A 21,509-nucleotide genomic window follows, 5' to 3' on the forward strand; every position below is an offset into this window, starting at 1 on the left:
GGAGAGAGAGGGGGGATGGGAGAGAAAGTGGAGGGGCGGGGAGAGAGGAGGAAACCGGAGGTTGATAGAGAAAGGAGATGGTGTGAGGGGAGGAGGAGAAGGTGGAGAGGGATGGTAGAAGAGGGAGACAGAGGGGTGGACGAGAGAGGAGGGGTGGGAGTGAGAGAGAAGGGAAAAGGGGAGAGCGAGAGGAGGGGAAAGGGGATAGGATGGGACAGGAGGGGAATGGGGAGGGTGTACGAGAGGAAAAGGAAGCAGGGGAAAGGGGAGAATGGGGAAGAACAGTAAAGTGGAGGAAGAGGGAGGGGGACAGGAAGAGAGGCAGAGGAAGGCATAACGGAGTGGGGCGGAGGAGGAGGGTCGGGAGAGGGACAGAGGAGGGGCAGAGGGGCAGGAGAGGCGCAGAGGAGGAGGGGCGGGAGAGGGGCAGAGGAAGAGGGGCGGGAGAGGGGCAGAGGAAGAGGGGCGGGAGAGGGGCAGAGGAAGAGGGGCAGAGTTGGAGACGGGAGAGATGCAGAGGAGGGGGTGGTACGTGAGAGAGAGAGGAGGGTAGAGAGGGAGAAAGGGTGCGATGAGGGCGAGTGAAGGTGGAACAGTGGGAAGGATACAGTTCTGAGAGAAAGCTGGTGTCATGGGAGGGGGGTAGGGTATGATTTGTGGGACGACGAGGTGGCTGAAGGGGTGAATGGGGATCAGAGAAGGGTGGGAGAACACGGGCGACTACTTGGTGGGGGGGGAGATGAGCGCCGGGAGGACGGGAGAGTGTGACAGCCGATTGGGGGTGGGAGGACGAGGTGGATGTCCGAGACAAAGGAGGTGAGGTGAATTGGCGGGGGGGGGGGGGAAGGAGGCTCGCATCCGCGGAATGAGCGAGCCTGATCCAGCGTGCACTACTGCACGGCGGCCAAGATGACAGCTTCGAAGACAGGGACCCGCCACTGATCCCCGTTATTCCTCCCAATCTCCGGTCCCCCGCCCGCATGACGGAACGCAGCTGGTCCTCCTGCAAGCGCGGGCCATCCCGTGATGCCGCGGGCTGCGAGAGGCGGAGCTCGGCGCTCGGAGCCCCGCCCGGTCATCCCAGCAGCGCGGGGTGTCCCGGCGCGCACCGCGTTCCTCCGAACGGACGGCGGCGGCGCGAGGATGGAGAGCGGGGAGCAGCTGCGTCACGCGGGTAAACGGGCGGGGCGGGGAGGAACCATTATCACTTGACCCCTGACCCCCTCGCCGTTGACCTCTGACAGATCCTGCATCATCCAGGAACGGCCTGTGACCTCTGATTGACCCGGAGTCCCCTGCCCTTGACCTCTGATCTATCCCGGACCGACGACCAGATCCTCTGAGATTGACCTACCTCAGGGTCTCCTGACTTTGACCCCTGGATCCCCTGACTCTGACCTTTAACCTGCCCTTGACCTCCAACCACTCCCAGGATCTCCATCTGCCTTCCCCCCCCCCCCCCCCCCTGCCAGAAGTCAGTTTGCAGGTTGGGCAGCTGGGCTTTTCCCTCGGAAGTACTGACCACCCTCCCTCTCCCCATTCCCTACCCCTCCTCTCTCCCTCTCTCTCGCCCCACAGTCTCCCAGTGCGTGCCCCACCTCAACCTGTCGGCCAAGGAGCTGGCCAGTCACCCCAAGTTTTCCCGGCTGCTGCTGTCATTGACTGACCGCCTCGACCGGACTGGGCTCAGCCTGTCACTCAAGAGGGACCTGGAGAGGGTGAGTCTCCGGGGCCCGTTTACCTCCCTTCCCCTGAGGGTGGGGAATCCTGAACGAGAAGGTAGAGTTTTACGGTGAGATGGGATATGAGGGGCAACTTTTTCGCCCAGAGGGTGGTACGAGCTGCCAGAGGAAGTGGTTGAGTCAGGTACATTAACAACATTTAAAAGGTACTTGGACAGGGTCGTGGATAAGAAAGGCTCAGAGGGATCTGGGTCAAACACAAACAGAAAAGACCGGTTTAGATGGGAATCTGGGCCAGGAGAGAGCGGCTGGGCCGAACAGCCTGTTTCCACTCTGTGCGACTCGGTGATCTGCCTCCTCTCCTCCCGTCACCCTACTCCCTGTTCTGAGCCCATTCTTCCCCCCCCCCCCCCCCCCCCCCCCCCCCACCCCCCCCCCCCCCCCCCCCCGTTCAGTCTGCAGGGTCACACAGAGCACGGAGAAAGGCCCTTTGGCCCAACTCACCCATGCTAACCAAGATTCCCATCTAGGCTTTATAAAGTCCTGGTTAGGCTGCTTCTGGAATACTGCATTCCATTCTGGCCGCCCCGGGACAGGAAGACTGTAGATGCTCACCAGAGGGCAGAAGCTACAAGGAGAGGCTGGACAAACTTGGGTTGTTTTCTTGGGAGCAGCGGCAGCTGAGGGGCGACCTGATCGAGGTTTATAAGTGAAACCCCCTGTTTTCTCGGCTGCGTAAGTCTCCGGTCCCGCCAAACTCGTGAGACTGAGACGCTCTTCCACCCCAAACCCCGGTTTGTCTGGGTGCTGTGTAATTTGACACCCCGTTACAAATTAAAAGACATTTGGATAGTGGTGCGAGAAAGCTTGTGAACCCCGTAGAATTTTTAATATTTCTGCAAAAATATGACTTAAACAATGATCAGATCTTCACATAAGACCTAAACCTAGATAAAGAGAACCCAATTAAATAACTCAAAGTATTATTCTTGTTTATTGAGAAAAATTATCCAATATTACATGTATTTGTTGGAAAAGGTATGTGAACCTTTGCTTTCAGTAACTGGTGTGACCCCCCGTACAGCAACAACTTCAACCAAACGTTTCCAGTAACTGTCCAGCACATCGGCTTGAAGGAATTTCAGACCATTCCTCCGTACAAAACTGCTTCAGCTCTGGGATGTTGGTGGGCTTCCTTGCATGAAATACTTGCTTCAGGTCCTTCCACAACATTTCTATAGGATTAAAGTCAGGACTTTGACTTGGCTATTCCAAAACACAAATTTTCTTCTTTTTATACCATTCAGATCACTGTCTTGTGGCATTATCCAGCTTCTATTAAGCTTCAGGTGACGGACTGCTACCCTGGCATTCTCCTGTACGGGAGAGGGGCAGAGGAGGAGGGGTCCTTCAATGATTGTCAGCTTCCAGGTACTAAGGCAGCAAACCGTGATGCTCCTTCCACCGTGCTGCATGATGTGGGAGGGAGCTGGTGGACCCCATTGTGGTTCCTGGTGACCACATCTGCAACAAGTGCTGGCTGCTCGAGGAACTCAGGCTCGAAGTTGATGACCTGGAATCTGAGCTTCAAACACTGCGGGGGGTGGGGGGAGAGTTACCTGGGAATTCTCTGTGTCAGGAGGTAGTCACACCCGTTAGATTAGCTGCCTCAAATTCAGTCTGTGGTCAGGGACAAGCGGGTGTGATGTGAGTGAGGTGGGTAGTGGGATCCAAGAGACAATGCTGGAGGAGCCTCAGCCCTTGAGCTTGTCCAACAGGTCTGAGATCCCGCTCCCTGTGTGGATGAGAGTGGGGGCTGTAGGAAGGATGAGCAACCTGACTGTGGCACGGTAGTTCAGGAGCCATTCAAGAGAAATGTAGTGGTAATTGGGGATAGTATAGTCAGGGGAATAGACAGAGTTCTCTGTCATGAGGATAGAGTGTCCTGAAGGCTGTGTTGCCTGCCTGGTGATCGGGTTTGGGATACCTTACCTGACCTGCAGAGGGAGGGGAAAGATACAGTTGTCGTGATCCATGTGGGCATCAATGGCGTACAAACCCAATTTCCAGAAAAGTTGGGATATTTTCCAAAATCCAATAAAAACAAAAATCTGTGATATGTTAATTCACGTGAACCTTTATTTAACTGACAAAAGTACGAAGAAAAGATTTTCAATAGTTTGACTAACTTAATTGTATTTTGTAAATATACACAAATTTAGAATTTGATGGCTGCAACACACTCAACAAAAGTTGGGAGAGAGGCATGTTTACCATTGTGTTACATCATCTTATCATCTTTCCTTTTAATAACACTTTTTAATTGTTTTGGAACTGATACTAATTGTAGTAGATTTACAATGAGAAATTTTGTCCATTCTTTCTTGATATAAGACTTCAGCTGCTCAACAGTCCGTGGTCTCCGTTGTCTGATTCTCCTCTTCATGATGCACCATACATTTTCAATAGGAGATAGATCTGGACTGGCAGCAGGCCAGTCAAGCACAAGCACTTTGTTGTCTACAAAGCCACGCTGTTGTAGCCCGTACAGAATGTGGTCTGGAATTGTCCTGCTGAAATAAGCATGGACGTCCCGGGAAGAGACGTCGCCTTGATGGCAACATATGTCTCTCTAAAATCCTAATATACACCTCAGAGTCAATGGTACCTTCACATACATGCAACTCACCCATGCCGTGGGCACTGATGCACCCCCATACCATCACAGATGCTGGCTTTTGCACCTTTCGCTGATAACAGGATGGTCATTTTCATCTTTGGCACAGAGAACTCGACGCCTGTTTTTTGCAAAAACTAGCTGAAATGTGGACTCATCTGACCACAGCACACGGTTCCACAGTCTTTTGGTCCATCTGAGATGAGCTCGGGCCTAGAGAACTCGCCAGTGTTTCTGCATAGAGTTGATGTATGGCTTCCTCCTTGCGTAATACAGTTTCAAATTGCATTTCTGGATGCACCGATGGACTGTGTTAAATGGCAATGGTTTTCCGAAGTACTCCCGAGCCCAGGTGGCTATAATCGTCACAGTAGTATGACGGTTTCTTAGGCAGTGCTGCCTGAGGGCTCGAAGATCACACACATTCATCGTGGTTTCTGACCTTGCCCTTTACGCACTGAGATGTCTCTGAATTCTCTGAATCTTTTCACAATATTATGTACTGTAGATGTTGAAAGACCTAAATTCTCTGCAATCTTGCGTTGGGAAATGTTCCTTTTGAACTGACTAACTATTCTCTCATGAATTTTGGCACAAAGGGGTGAGCCACGACCCATCCTTGCTCGCAAAGACTGAGCCTTTGATGGACGCTACTTTTATACCCAGTCATGATACCTCACCTGCTACCAATTATCCTGCTTAATGTGGAGTCTTCCAAACTGCTGTTACTTGAATATTCTGTGCACTTTTCAATCTGATTTTAACTCTGTCCCAACTTTTGTTGAGTGTGTTGCAGCCGTCAAATTCTAAATTTGTGTATATTTACAAAATACAATCAAGTTGGTCAGTAAAACTATTGAAAATCTTTTCTTTGTACTTTTGTCAGTTAAATAAAGGTTCACGTGAATTAACATATCACAGATTTTTGTTTTTATTGCATTTTGGAAAATATCCCAACTTTTCTGGAAATGGGGTTTGTAGGTAGAACAAGGAAAGAGGTTCTGCTGAGGGAATTTGAGTAGCTAGGGACTAAATTGAAGAGCAGAATCAAAACGGCTGCAATCGCTAGATTAGGAGTAATCTCTGGATTTGAGATTAGGAGTAATAAAGGGGGAAAAAAATCACTGGTGGGAGTTGTCTATTGGCCACCGAATAATAACATTACAGAGGCACAGGCAATCAACAGAGAAATATATGAGGCATGTAACAACAGAACAGCAGTTATCATGGGGGACTTTAACTTGCAGATAGATTGGGTGAATCCAAGTTGGTTGGGGCAGTCTTGAGGACTTCAAAAAATGTATCCATGATGGCTTCTTTGAACCTACAAGGGAACGCGCTATCTTAGATCTGGTCCTGTGTAATGACACAGGTAAAATTATTGATCTTGTAGTTAGGTATCCTTTTGGAAAGAGTGATCACAGTATGCTTGAGTTTATCATACAAATAGAGTGTATTTGTTAACATGCCAAATCTCTTCAAGCTCCTAATTAAGTACCCAGAACATCTTCAGGGAGCGATGTCTCAGAAGGGTAGTGTCCAGTATTAGGACCCCCAGCACCCAGGGCATGTCCTCTTCTCACTGTTACCATCAGGGAGGAGGTACAGAAGCCTGAAGGCACACACTCAGCCATTCAGGAACAGCTTCTTCCCCTCTCACTCCCATTCCTGAATGGACATTGAAGCTTTGGACACTTCCTCAATTTTTAAAATATACAGTATTTCTGTTTTTGCACATTGTTTACAATCTGTTCAATATACATAATTGTTTATTATTATGTTATTTATTATTATTATTATTCCTCTGCTAGATTATGTATTGCATTGAACTACTTTTGCTAAGTTAACAAATTTCACATCACACGCTGGTGATAATAAACCTGATTCTGATTCTGTAATAGTTTGATCTAAAACCAGTGTATTTGCCTAAACAGTGGAGACCACAATGGGATGAGGGGGATTTGGCTAGTGTAGACTGGGAACACAGGCTTATATGAGGAACAATGGAAGGCTTCCACAGAGATTTTTCAACAAAAGTATATTTCAGTTAAAAGCCAGGACAGGAAGGGTGGAGAGAGCCAGCCTCGGATAACTAAGGAAATAAAGGAAGAGATCAAACTAAAAACTCATGCATTCAAAGTCACCAAGAGTAGTGGGAAACTGGAAGATTGGGAAAACTTTAAAAAGCAACAAAGAGCCACTAAGCAAGCAATAAAGAAGGGGAAGATGGATTATGAAAATAAACCACAAAATATAAAAATGGTTAGTGTAAGTTTTTATAATTATATAAAACGGAAAAGGGTGGCTAAGGTGAATGTAGGTCCCTTGGAGGACAAGAAGGGGGAATTGATAATTAGGTAATGAGGAAATGGCTGAGGCTTTGAATGACCATTTTGTGTTGGTCTTCACGGTGGAGGACACATCTAACATGTCAAAGAAAGATGTTATGTTTGCGATAGGAGGTGAGGACCTCGATACAATAGCTATCACTAATGAGGTAGTGCTGAGCAAACTTGTGGGCCTGAAGATAGATAAGTCTCCTGGTCCTGATGGAATGCATCCCAGGGTACTGAAAGAAATGGCAGAAGTTATAATAGAGGCTTTGGTGATGATCTACCAAAATTCTATGGACTCTGGGTTGGGAAAATGCTTGAAGGTATTATTAAAGAGGAAATAGTGAGGCATCTGCAAAGAAATGAATCCATCAGGCAGATATAGCATGGATTCAGCAAAGGCAGGTCCTGTTTGACAAACTTACTGGAGTTCTTTGAGGATATAACAAGCACAGTGGATAGAGGGGAGCAGATGGACATTATTTACTTGGATTTCCAGAAGGTGTTCGATAAGGTGTCACATAAAAGAGTTATCCATAAGATAAGGATGCATAAAATTGAGGGTGATGTATCAAGAGTGGATAGAGGATTGGTTAACCAATAGAAAGCAGAGATTTGGGATACAGCGGTGTTACTCTGGTTGGCAATCAGAGGTGAGTGGCGTGCCGCAGGGGTCAGTGCTGGGCCTGCAGCTTTTCACAATATATATTAACAATCTGGAAGAGGGGATCTAAGTGTAGTGTATCTAAGTTTGCTGATGATAGCAAATTGTGCAGAAGATAGGGAGAGTCTGCAGAGAGATATAGATAGGTTAGGTGAGTGGGCAAGGGTCTGGCAGATGGAGTACAATGTTGGTAAATGTGACATCATCCACTTTGGAAGGAAAATGAGCATATTATTTAAATGGTAAAAATCACAGCATGCTGCTGTGCAGAGGGACTTGGGAGTGCTTGTGCATGAATCACAAAAGGTTGGTTTGCAGGTGCAGCAGGCTGTCAAGAAGGCAAAGGGAATGTTGGCCTTCATTGCTAGAGGGATTGAATTTAAGAGCAGGAAGGTTATGCTGCAACTGTACAGGGTACTGGTGAGGCCGCACCTGGAGTACTGTGTGCAGTTCTGGTCTCCTTACTTGAGTAAAGATATACTGGCTTTGGAGGCGGTGTAGAGGAGATTCACCAAGTTGATTCCGCAGATGAGGATGTTAGACTGTGAGGAGAGATTGAGTCAACTGGGACTGTACTTGGAATTCAGAAGAATAAGAGGAGACCTTATAGAAACATGTAAAATTAGGAAAAGGATAGATAAGATAGAGACATGAAAGTTGTTTCCACTGGTAGCTGAGACTAGAACTAGGGGGCATAGCCTCAAGATTCAGGGGAGTAGATTTAGGATGGAGATGAGGAGGAACTGCTTTTCCCAGAGAGTGGTGAACCTGTGGAATTTTCTGCCCAATGAAGCAGTGGAGGCTGCCTCAGTAGATATATTTAAGACAGGGTTGGATAGATTTTTGCATAGTAGGGGATTTAAAGGTTATGGAGAAAAGGCAGGTAGGTGGAGATGAGTCCATGGCCAGATCTTATGGAACGGCAGAAAAGGCTCAACAGGCCAGATGGCCTACTCCTGCTCCTATTTCTTACGTTCTTATGCTTCACAGTTGGGATGAGTTGTTGGTGTTGCTGTGCAGTGCCCTTTCCCCTCCAAACACAGCAGTGTTCATTTCTGCCAAAAAGTTCAACTTTTGTCTCCTTGACACAGCATATTATCCCAGAAGTGTCAGAAAACATAGAAACATAGAAAACCTACAGCACAATACAGGCTCCAGCCCACAAAGCTGTGCCAAACATGTAGTAACTTTAGAAATTACCTCATGTTACCCATAACAGCCCATTCCATGTACTCGCCACTCTCTGCTTAAAAAACTTATCCCGACATCTCCTCTGACCCTACTTCCAAGCACCTTAAAACTCTGCCCCTTCGTGTTAGCCATTTCAGCCCCGGGAAAAAGCCTCTTACTATTCACATAATCAATGCCTCTCGTCATCTTATAAGTGTTGTAGAACATCCAGGTTGTCTTTTGCAAACTTGAGACGTGCAACAATGTTTTTTTTTTAACTGCACTGGTTTCCTCCGTGGTGTCCTTCCACGAACACCATTCTTGTTCGGTGTTTTTCTTGTAGTGGACACACGGACAGAGACTTTATCAAGTTCTAGAGATTTCTCCCGTCTTTTGCTGTTACCCTTGGGTTCTTTTACACTTCCTTTGGCATTGCACGTTGTGCTCTTGGTGGGATCTTTGTAGGATGCTCACTCCAAGGGAGAGTAGCAACAGTACTGAATTACCTCCATTTATAGACATTTTCTGTTGTTGTGGACTGATGAACACTCAGGTCTTTAGAAATGCTTTTGCAGCCTTTTCCAGTTTCATGTGTCTCCACAGTTCTTCCAAGGTCCTCTGAAAGTTGTTTATATTGAGGCATGGTGCACGTAAACAGATCTTTCTTGGAAAGAGCAGGTTCTGTCAGTAACTTGATTTTGTGTGTCTTTTTTTATAGGGCAGGGCCCCTCTACAATCCTCACATCCAATCTCTTCTCACTGCTTGGAGCACCTGACTCCAAATAACTTTTGTAGAAAGCATTACCCCAGAGATTCACATTCGTTTTTCCAACAAATTCCTGTAATATTAGATTATTTTTCTCAATAAACAAAAGAACAAGTATAATGTTTTCTGGTGCTATTTATTTAATTGGGTTCTCTTTATTTAGTTTTAGGACTTGCATGATGATCTGATCACATGTTAGAGACAGTTCCACAGGGCTCACAAGCTTTCTAGCACCACTGTATTTTTATTGTTTATTTTATTTATTCAGCTACAGCACGGAATAGACCCTTTGAGCCACGCCACCCAGCAATCTCCCGATCTAATCCTGGACCAATCACGGGACAATTTATAATGACCAACTGGTACATCTTTGACTGCAGGAGGAAACCTGAGCACCCGGAGGAAACCCACGCAGTCACGGGGAGAACATGCTAACTCCTTACAGGCAGCGGCGGGAATTGAACCCAGGTCTCCTATACTGTACACCGCTGTGCTGATCACTTGCAGCTCGTGTGTAGGGAAGGGTTAGAGGGATACGGGCCAAACACAGGCAAGTGGGACCGGCCCGGATTGGGAATCACTGTCGACATGAAGGGGTTGGGCCGAGGGGCTAGTTTTCCATGCTAGGTGACTCCGTGCCTCCCCGTCCTACCCGCCCTCCTTCCCTCCCTCTCTCCCTGCAGGCCAGTGGGGATCTCAGGGCGCGCAGACGGCGGTGGCTGGCAGCAGAAGCGCTGGAGAGGACCGTGGAGGAGCTGGTGGCCGAACGACATGCAGCTCACGCTGAGAAGGCTCCGAATCGGGAGGACCAGAAGGTGAGGCGCACAGGAAGAGGCCATGGGGTGGGGGGCGTTAGTTGGTAGAACGGTTTATTTAATGTCTTGTACTGTCGTACAGTGAGAACATGCACTGAGGTAGAACAAGGTAAAACAGTAACAATGCAGAATAACAGCTTCAGGGAGAGTGCAGGGCAGGCAAACAGTCAGGTGCAAGATCATAATGGGCTAGAGTGAGGTCAAGAGGCCATCTTAGTGTACCTGGGAACCATTCTTTTGTCTTAAAACAGTGGTGCACAGCCTGGTGTCTTTTGTATCTTCTGCCCAATTTGGTGGTGGGGGGGGGAATAAAAAGAATTTTCGGGGTGGGTGGGGTCTTTCATTATGCTGGCCGCTTGACTCAGGCAGAGAGAAGTGCAGACGGTTTATGGAGGGGCGACTGGTTTCCACAATGTGCTGAGCTCTGTCCAACACCCTCTGCATTGTCCTGCGGTCATAGGCAGAGCAATTGCCGCGATGCATCCCAATCAGATGCTTTCTGTGGCTCGTTTATACAGTTGGTGAGAGCCAGTGGGAAAAGGCTGGGTTTCTTCCGCTTTCTGAGGAAGTAGAGGGGTTGGTGAGCTTTCTTGGCCATGACGTCAACGTAGCTGGACCAGGACAGCCTATTGGTGGTGCGGACTCGAAGCCCTCAGCTCTGGCGAACTCAGCACTGTAGCTCAGCATCATTTGCACCAGCCCCTTTCCTGAATTCAGTGACTATCTCTTAGAGTAAAGGGGTGTCAGTCAGCTACAGTCACCCCAAGAATAATGTGTCTTTCTCCCTCTCGGTGCTCCTGTGTCTGCCGCAGTTCCTGGAGACTCTGGAACAGTGTTGGGTACTGGGGCGATGCCGGAGGGGGCTGGACATGAGGGCGGAGCTGACTGAGGACCCCCAACCCCCACTGCTTGGCCTGGGAAAGGATCACTTGAACGAGCTGCAGCCCGGGACCAAGGTGAGAATTCTACCCCTTCCTCTCTCCTACTGCTCTTCTCTTTCTCCCCTCAACACAGTTACACAGACACCCTCTCTCTCCCCAACTCTCTGTCTATCCATCCCTCTCTCCCTCTCCCTGCTTCTCTCCTTCTCTCCCCCTCTCCCCCTCCCCTCCCCCTCTCACTCTCCCCCCTCTCCCCCCCTCCCTCTCATCCCCCTCCTCCCATCTGTCTCCTCAAGGTTTAACCTTTGTTGTGTTGGTGCAGGAGGTTCTGGCGATGAGGCGACGCTTGGTGACCGAAGTGGAACAGCGACTGGTGCGGCAGTGTGTCGAACTTCTCACCTATGTCTGGCCACAGTATGGTGAGTGTGGGAGGACTGTCTCTCGTCCCATCTCCAAAGACAGTGTATCTACTGAATTTTACAGAATGAAGGGTCTCGACAAATGCTTCCTTACCTGCTGAGTTCTTCCTGCATTTTGTGTGTATTGTTTGGGGCAGAGAGGAGGAAGGATCTCTCCGAGATAGGCACATTGCATGGTTAATATCAACTCTCTGCCTTAAATACCTCCAGTGACTTGGCCTCCACTGCCCTTTGTGATGGCAAATTCCATAAGTTCACCACCCTCTGACTGAAGTAATCGCTCCTCATCTCAGCTCTAATGAGTCGATGTCCCTGAGCCTGCACACTCCCTCACTGTTGCACATTTCAGTGCACTCTTCAAGTTTATCGTCATTCAACTGTAAACGTGCACACCTCTAACCGAAAGGGAAGTCTCTGTGCAAAGAGAGGGTTCAGCACACCGAGTTCCTGGGAGTTCACATCATGGATGGCCTCACCTGGTCCCTCAACATCACCTTCCTGAATAAGGAGGCACAGCAGTTCTCCGTTTCCTGAGGAAGCGAAGCCCCGGCTCCCCACCATTGAGAGCATCCTGATGAGCTGCATCTCCATCTGGGATGGGAGTAGCCGAGCATCAGGCCAGAACGGCGGGGAGGGATGTGCCCGTGATTTACTAGGCAAAGTCGCAACTCTCTTCAGTTCTGGGAGGGAGCCATCGGAAACTGATTTATTATCACTGTTCTATAGAACATGGAAAATACAAACATCTGGGGCACCGGGACCTGCAAGTCCTGGTGCGGGGTTCCCTAAAGGTTCATCTGTGGGCTGAGTTGGTGGTGAGGAAGCCAAATGCGATGTTAGCTTTTATTTTGAGAGGACTGGATGTAATGTTGAGACTTTAAAGCACTCACTTGGAGTGTCGTGAGCAGTTTTGGGTCCCTTATCTTAGAAAGGATGTGCTGACAGTGGAGAGAGTTCAAAGGAGGTTCCCGAAAATGAAGAGCATTGAATGGCTCTGAGCCTATATTCACTAGAATTCAGAAGGATGAGGGGTGACCTCTCTGAAACCTATCAAATGGTGAAAAACTGCTGGAGTGGATGTGGAGAGGATGTTTCCTGTGCTGGGAGAGTCTAGGACCAGTGTCTAGGACAGCCTCAGAATAGAGGGGCGTCCTTTCAGAATGGAGATGAGGAGGAATTTCTTTAGCTAGAGAGCGGTGAACCTGTGGAATTCTTTGCCACAGGCGACTGTGGAGGCCAAGTCTTTATGTATATTTAAGGCAGAGGGTGATAGACTCTTGATTAGTCAGGGCACGAAGGGATACAGAGATTGGGGCTGAGAGGAAAATTGGATCAGCCATGATGAAACGGCAGAACAGACTCGGTGGATCGGAGGGTCTAATTCTGTTCCTATATCTTATGGTCTTATAAAATCTGTTGTTTTGTGGCAAAGACACAAGAATGACTATAAATCACAAAACCGTGCCGATAAAGAATAATGAGCTAGAGTTTACGGATTCACGGACCGCTCAGATATCTGATGGCAGAGGGGGAGAAGCTGTTCCTGAATCGTTGAGTGTGGTTCTTCAGGCTTCTGTACCTGCTCCTGATAGAGGGCATTACCCAGATGGTGATGGTCCTCGGTAACGACTGCTGCCTTCTTGAGGACGTCCTTGATGGTGGGGAGGGTTGTGTCTACAACCCTCTTGTGATCCTGTGTGTTGGAGCCACCTTAACAGGCAGCGATGCAACCAGGCCAAAGGCTCTCCACGGTACATCAGTGGAACCTTGCGAGACGCTCTGGTGACATACCGTATCTCCTACGCTGCTGGTGTGACTTGCATCAGTATGTTAGGATCAGGGTAGATCCTCTCAGATGTTGACCCCACCCTGCAGGAATGCCAGATTGCTTCCTACTTCCATCTTGCTTGCCTTCATCAGTTGGGCATTGAGAGTAAAACTGTCCAGGAAGCTGCATGAAACTCTCGTCAGGCTGCGTCGGGAGCACTGTGTGCAAATCTGGTCACCCCATTACAGGAAAGGTGTGGGGTTTCTTAGAAGAATGCTGAAAATATCATATAGGGTAACTAATGAGACAGTACCACAATGAGCCCATACAGAAAGATCTTTAATGAGAACATTAAATGAGAGGAAACAATTTCCTGGGCCATGTCATCAGAAAGGCAGAAATAGAATGCCTGGGAAATGTGGAAGAGGAAGGCAAAGGAGAAAATATATGGACACTGTGAAAGAACTAACAGATCTAAGTGTGCGGGATATCGTTGACGCTGCGAGGGATCGTTTGATGTGGAGAGCCATGATCGCCCAAGCGTGTAACATGCAAGGCATATGGAGAGAGAGAGAGAGAGTAGGGGCTTTGGAGAGGGCCCAGAAGAGCTTCACCCGAACACTGCCTGGGTTAGAGGGCGTGAGCTATGAGGAGAGTTTGGACAAATTTGGATTGCTTCCTCCAGCAGACAGGAGACCTGAGGGAGGCATAGAGTAGACAGCCAGCGTCTGTTCCAGAATTGAATGTCTAATAACAGAGAACGTGCATTGAAGGTGAGAGGGGGAGAATTTGAAAGGCGATGTGAGGGGCACATTTTTGCATAAGGGGAGTGATGGGAGCCTGAGGTGGTGCTGGAGGCAGTATCGCTGACATCTCCCTCCCTCCCTCGCTCAGACAGAGAGAGCCCAGGCGTGGTGCTGGCGCATGGAGGGGAGCTGGTGGAGTGGATCCAGGCAGAGGAACTCCGAGTCGACGGCCTGATGCAGCAGGAGCGGCTCAACCAGGCAGCCATCAGCAGGCAGATGGTGGCATGTCTCATGGTGAGGAACGTCCCAGAGCCTTTACTCCCCAGCTCTTCCATCCTGCCCCACAATCACTCCTCCTCCATCTCCCCACTCTCCTCCCCCATCTACCCCTTCCATCTCCCTGCCCCACAATCACTCCTCCTCCATCTCCCCACTCTCCTTCCTGCCTACCAATTTCTAACTAACTCACCATCTCCCCCTCTACACACCCTACCCACTCACTCTCCCCCTCCCATCTCTACTCCCTCTACACTCTTCATCCCCTCCCTCTCTCCTTTCTCCCCCTCCCCATCTCTCTCTCCCCTCCACTCTCCCCTCTCCACCCTCCCTCTCCTCTCCCCTCCCCCTCTTCCCTCCCCCTCTCCCCATCCCTCTCTCCCCTCTCCCTCCTCTCCCTTGCTCCTCCCTCTGCACACTCTCTTCAACCCCTCTCCCTTCTCCTCCCCCTCCCCTCTCCCATCCTCACTCTCTCTCCTCCCTGCCCCTGTCCCAGGTGCTGATCCGTTGCTACGAGCTCCTTCGGACCCTAACGGAGACCCACCGACTGGACTCCCAGCCGTTACTTGACCAGTCCCTCCTGGAGTACCTCAAGTTGAAGAGACAGATGATGTTCAGCAAGCTGCGGTGAGTTGGAAGGGGAGGGGAGATGGGAGGCTCCACAATGGGTGGAATGCCCCATCACCCTAACGTGCCGGATGTAGAGTGCGTGGCCTTGCTGCACTGAAGCAGAGGTGTGTCCCTGGAGAGGAGACATCCACACTTGGAGAGTATTCTCTGAATGTCCTCTCGAGGGAGCACCACAGATCCCTACTGAGGGATTCCCCACAGCCACTTTCCCCTGAGTTTCCCAATCCATGAAGGGTTATCTGTCTCCTTGTCTCTCTCTCTCTGCTTCTGTCGAAACCAACTGTTTGGGATGTCCTCACGCTCTCTCCTCCCATCGGGGTTCTTCACTTCTCCAGCTTGCCCTTGAGGGATCTCCCACTCCCCACTTTACAGATCTCATCACTTTCTCCTGTGGTGATGGATCTCCCCACTATCTACCTATGAGAGATCTTCTCAAATGCCCCTGGTGAGAAATCTCTATCTCCCTTTAACTATCCAACCACATCTGCCTTCCTTGTGAGGGATCTCCCCTATTTCTATTCCTCCCATGCTGGAGATCCCCAGTTGTCACCCCATGAGGGTCTCCCCAACATCCCTCCTGAGGGATTTCCCCTACATTCACTGTGAGGGATCTACTGACTTCCCCATGAGGAAGCTCCCCCCACATCTGCCTACTTGTTAGACATTCCTCCCACTCTCCTCATGAGGGAACTCCCCTCCTTATGTCCCCAGCCCCACCCATCCATGATGGATCTCCCCCCTGCATCCGTCTGTCCATGAGGGATCTCGTCATGACCATTCCCTCTCTCCCCCCAACCACAGGTTACTGAGACTCGAGGTCAATCACGAGATGTTCAACAAAGATGTCGTGGGAGCTCACCGGACTATCAGGTAGGGTTGGAGGAGGAGGGGTATCTCAACCTGGGGTGGTGGGGAGGGGGAATAGAGGGGGTATCAGGAGAGAGGGGAGGGGCAAGAAGGGGAAGGGTGGGCTGAAGAAGTAGGGGACATTGGTGAGAGAGGGGGAGAGGACAGTGGGTAAAAGAAGGGGTTGGTGCAAGGTTGCGAGAGAGGCAATAGGGAGGAAAGGGTGGGGAGGGGGGCCAATGGGGACAGATGGATGTAGGGGATTAACGGGGATGGGTTGAGGGAATAGTGGGGGAGATCCAACATGGGGAGTAGGAAGTAATCAGACCATGACCTCTCTCTCCCCCACAACACAGGAACAGGAGGGTGGGGAGGGTGACGAGTCTTTGTTGCAGGATCTAACTTTTCCCTTCCCTCCAGGGAACTGCTACAGGAGGCACTATCGGTACAGGAGGCTCGGCTCGGCCCCATGATGGGGCAACTGGACCTGTTCCGCCAGCTGGGCCCCGAGTTCGAGGACCTGGTCCAGGAATACAACCGGCTGCTGGGGCATCTTGAACACAAGCGGTGGGCCCTGACCAATTTCAGCGAGACCCTGGGGAATGGGGGCAGTGGCTAGGGCAGGGAGCAATTTTAAAAAAAAAGCATCTGTCTGACTGCACCTCACCCCGTCTCCATTCTGTGTGCTGGCCAAGGGAGGTGTGACACTTCCACTGATACATTTCCTCTTCCCCACTGCGTCCCCCCATCTACAATTACGTTCCAGTCTATATCTGTTATCTATATAACCCCAACCCACCCTCCCCTCCCAAACTCTAGATCAGATCCAAGCCTCTAACTCTTTTCCAGGGATCTGTTATTCTATGTACAAACCCACTGAACCCCTGTAATCTGTATATAAGATCTCTCCCCCCCACCACCGAAACCCCCACCAGCACCCAATTGATAGCTAGCATGCCATTGGCCAGTACAGTCCAACGCTCTACCAGTTGCAGCATGGCAAAGCTCCGTCACCTTGTGTAGGATGACGTAGGTGAGGTCGGAGAGGTACGTGGCCAGCAGCTTGTTCTTCACCTGCAGGAAGGTGAGGCCCTGTGGAGAGAGAGAGGTCCTGGTTACTGACGGCTCAGGTCCACAAGGGGACACTCCCCACCAGGTGGGGTTAGTCCGAGCACTCCACATCCACAACATTACCTTACTACCATCGAGATAGATAGAGACTTTATCGATTCCATAGGGAATTACAGTGTCACAGTATCATTACAAGGGCACATATATAAATATTAGAAGAGAAGAAAGAAAGAATTTTTTAAAAGTTACCTTAAAAATAAGATGTACTGGATTTACAAGTCAAAGATTACAAGATCTACAAACCTGGTGTATGGGGGAATACTCACCACTGTGTAGTTAGACTTGTCTGTACACTCCATATCACCTTACCTCCACCCCCACCCCATATAGGTGGATGGGATGAGACACTACATGTGTATCAACCCTGATGCCAATTAACCTCTGCCATATCCCTCTCAACCTTTCCTATACCTATCCCTGTCCAAATGGGTTTTATATGTAATTGTACCTGCATCCACCACTTTCCCTTTTCATAGACCCACCACCCTCTATCTGGGCGATAAACTGCCCCTGAAGTGCCCTGTTAAATCTCTCCCCTCTCACCTTAAACCTGCGCCTTCTAGTTTTAGATTCCTCACCAGAAGGAGAAGTTGATGTTGGTTCCATCAGGTTGGAGGCTACCCAATCTTGCCACAAGAGGAGGCCCCTGGACTGACATGTCGGGATGGGAACGGGAATCAGAATTATGACTCTCCACCTTAGCTATCTATGCCCGTCGTGTTTTATAAACCTCTTTCAGTTCACCCCTCAGCCTCCTTCACTCTGGGAAAAGCTGTCCTAGTCTGTCCCGTCTCTCCTTTTGACTGAAGTCCTCCAGTCTGGGCAGCATCTTCTCTGCACCCTCTCCAGCTTAATCACATCCTTCCTATAGCTGGGTGAGCAGAAGTGTACAATTCTCCAAGAACAGCTGTATCGTAGCAACCCACACCCTGTACTCGGTGCTCTGATGAAAGCCAGCGTACCAAATGCCTTTGCCACTCTGAATGGTCACCACTTTCAAGGAACCATTCTAGGTAAATTGTCACATATACAGAGTCTTGTGTATCCATACGGATCAATTCGTTACATGGTGCATAGAGTTAAAACAATAACAGAATGCAGATTGAAGTGTAGTGAAGGCAGATAAAAGATGCAAGGCCTTAATGAGGTAGATTTTTATACAAGAGGTCTCAAGCGGGGCAGAAACTGCCCTTGAGCCTGGTTGTACGTGCTTGGAGGGGGAAGAAGATGGAATGTTTTTTTTTATTATTATTGCTGGCTGTTTTACCGAGTCAGAAGTGTAGACGGAGTCCGTAGAGGTGAGGCTTGTTTCCGTGATGTGCGGAGAGGCAAGCGCAACTCTGTAGTTACTTGTGGTCATGGTGTACAGATGTGAAGCATGTGTCTCCCATGCACCCCCTACTCTGTGTAATAATAAAAAAAAGAGCTTACCCCACGCACTTCCTTTAAACCCCCCCCCACCCCTCACCTTAAACCCAGCCCTCTAGTAATTGATATTTCTCCCCTGGGGTGAAGGACTCTGTCCACTGGATCTGTTATAAACCTCATCCAGGTCTCTGGATCTTTAATGCCTGACCTGTCCTCATTGCTGGGGTGTGTGTGTGTGTGTATACACTGCTGTCTCTGGTCAATGGGAACCCTGGGGATTCTGATAGCGGGGCATTCAGGGGCGATAATTCATTTAATGTTGTGTTCAATGCACATCCATAGAACATTGAGCAATATGGCAAAGGAACAGGCAATTCAGCCCATGAAGTTGTGCCAAACTAATTAAACATCGAAGTGAACCAGTCCCTTCTGTCTGCACAAAGTCTGAATCCCTCCTTTCTCTATATGGTGATGTGCTCTCTCATATCTGCAGCATATTCCAGACACCCACCACTCTCTGCGGTTTTGAAAAAAAGCTTGCTCTGCTCATCTCCTGTCTATCTATGCCTCTCATAATCTTGTAAACCTTTATCAGGTCTCCCTTCAGCATCTGCTGTTCCGGAGAAAACCACCTACGTTTTTTCAACCTCTCCTTGTAGCTCCCGCCCACTAATCCGGGCAGCATCCTGGTGAGCACCCTCTCCAAAGCCTCCACATCCTTCCTGTAACAGGGTGACTAGAAGTGAACACAATACTCCAGAAGCAGTCCAGCCACAATTTTATTAAAGCTGAAACATTTTTGCAGTTAGCTGCCTACGTACAGGGGTGACAAATTCAGTTACACACCTGGTGCTCACGAGGAGGGACATGTGGGGAGTTTCCCAGGAAGTTCTGTCGGGAATGTGATCTGGACATCCAACCAGGTTTGGATTAACCAGTGACCTTGTTGACAAGGCACTCCCAGGTAACAGCGATCTTGATCAAACTTCTACGGAGTGAAGGTCAGAACCAAGGAGATAGCAAGGGCAGTGATTGCTGGAACCTGGAAGGAGGAACAGGCACAAGAGGAGCCCACCAAATAACACAGCACCAAAACAGGCCCTTCCATCTAACCAATCCATTCTGACCAGGGTTTCCATCAAAGCCAATCACATTTCACCTTTACCCCTATCTTATCCATGATTCTGTCCAAGTGCCTTTTAACTGTACCTGCCTCAATACTTATTCCAGCAGCTCATTCCATACGGGGACCACCCCCGGGTGAAGAAGTTACCCCTCAGGTTTCTATTCAATCTCTCACCTTAAGCCCTGGGGGGGAAAAGTGTCCATTTGCTTTTCTATGCCCCTTATGATTTGGGCCTGTTCTGTCTCGTTATAACTCAGTCCCTTGAGTCCTGGCAACATCCTTTAAAATCTCCTCAACACTCTCTCCAGCTTAATGGCTACAAGGCGACCAAAACTGGACATAATACTCCCAAGTGTAGCCTCACCCATGTCTCGTGCCACTGGAACATAACATCCCAACTCACTGCCCTGACATTTGAAGGCCAGTGTGCCAAACACCCTCTTCACCACCCTGTCTAACTGTGACGCCACTTTGGGAAACCGTATACCTGTACCTGTACCCCTGAGTCCATCTGTTCCCCAGGGCCCTGCCACGAGCCACCCTGGTTTCAATTCCTGAAAAGCCTTGTGTCGCACTTATCTGGGTCAAACACAATTACCAGCCCAACCAATCCATGGTTCCCAACCAGCTAGACGCAGTTTCCTGCATTTGACCCAGACCCCACCTCCCCATGCACCTGACTGGGTGCTTCTTCAGTGATACTGTTCCTGCTTCAACCACTTCTGGCAGCTCGTTCCATATACTGACCATCCGCGTGAAGAAGTTGTTCGGAGTCTTTTTAAATCTTTCTGCTCTCACCCTAAATCTATGTCCCCCCCCCCCCCCCCCCGTTTTGGACTTCCCTATCTCAAGGGAAAGACTGTTCCTGTCCACCTGATCTCTGCCTCCTGATTTGAAACACTCTGAAAGGTTGCCTCTCATTCTCCTTCATTCCATGGACTAAAGACTGAGCCTGTCCAACCTCTCCCTATAACTTGGCACCTCTAGTCCTGGCAATGTCCTTGTAAATCTCTGCACTCTTTCCAGTTCGTCCAAGTCTTTCCTATAACAGGGCAGCTGAAAGACTACACAGTATTGCAAGTTTCAACAACGACCTATACAACTGCAATATAAAGTTAATGTATAATGTTAATATTAATGCAACACAATAAACCAACTTACAATGTACAAATGCTTTTTTTTAGTGTAATATTAAGCCAGGTACAGTGAAAAACTTGTCTTGCATACTGTCCAAACAAAGAATATCGCGCAATATAGGTCAGTTGTGGATATGGGCTGAGAGGTGGAATTTAATTCAGATTAATGTGAGGTGTTGCACCTTGGTGGGGCAAATGCAAGGAGACAGTACACTGTTGGGGCAAGACCTTTAACAATGTTGCTGAGCAGAGAGATCTTGGGGTCCAGGTTCATAGCTCCTTGAAAGTGGTCGATAGGGAGGTTAAGAAGGCTTATGGAATGCTTGCTATTATTAGATGAGGCATTGAGATCAAAAGTCAAGAGGTTATGTTGAAACTTTATAAAACTCTGGTTAGGCCACATCTGAGGTGTACAGCTTTGATCTCCCCACTATAGGAGGCTTTGGAGAGGGTGCAGAAGAGGTTTAACAGGATGCCTCTGGTTCAGAGGGTATATGCTATCATGAGAAACTGGATAAACTTGGGTTGTTTCCTCTGGAGTGGCCGATGCCGAGGCTGAGAGGAGATCTGATAAGGGTTTACAAGATTATGAGAGGCGGAGATAGAGTAGACAGGGAGTATCCCCAGGGTAGAAATGTCTTGAAGGTGAGAGGGGGTAAGTTCAAAGGGGATGTGAGGGGTAAATTTTTGACTCAGTGGTGGAATGCACTGCCTGGTATGGTGGTAGAGGCAAATACATTAGAGGCTTTTGGATGGACACATGGATATGAGGAGGATATAGACTTTGTGAAGGTGGGAGGGATTAGTTACTGAGTTTTTAAAAAATTTATTTTTAGCTGGTTTGGCACAAGGTTGTGGATGGAAGGCTCTGTTCCTGTGCTGTACTGTTCTGTGTAGATCATTACACGGTGACTTGAAGAGGAACAATAGAAAACAATAATAGAATGCAGAATAAAGTTACGGTCGCAGGGAAAGTGCAGTGCAGCTAGACCATGAGGTGCAAGGCCATGATGAGGTAGATTGTTGGGTCAAGAGTCAGAGAAGTAGAGCACAGAAAGGGATCCTTCGGCCCCTG

The 21,509-nt window shown here is 49.0% G+C and overlaps 1 protein-coding gene across 1 annotated transcript; it reads left to right on the top strand.

Annotated features, from left to right (window-relative positions):
- The first annotated feature begins 1,011 nt into the window (after positions 1–1,011).
- On the top strand, positions 1,012–16,486 carry haus4 (HAUS augmin-like complex, subunit 4). The gene is made up of 9 exons (XM_059950774.1): positions 1,012–1,174; positions 1,579–1,718; positions 9,976–10,107; positions 10,920–11,063; positions 11,311–11,407; positions 14,070–14,215; positions 14,694–14,824; positions 15,629–15,697; positions 16,094–16,486. Exons 1-9 carry the CDS (start codon positions 1,027–1,029, stop codon positions 16,290–16,292), a joined length of 1,206 nt encoding a protein of 401 aa, XP_059806757.1. The 5' UTR covers positions 1,012–1,026; the 3' UTR covers positions 16,293–16,486.
- Positions 16,487–21,509: the final 5,023 nt, after the last annotated feature.

Source organism: Hypanus sabinus, chromosome 26 (assembly GCF_030144855.1).
Source record: "Hypanus sabinus isolate sHypSab1 chromosome 26, sHypSab1.hap1, whole genome shotgun sequence".
Lineage (NCBI taxonomy): Eukaryota > Metazoa > Chordata > Chondrichthyes > Myliobatiformes > Dasyatidae > Hypanus > Hypanus sabinus.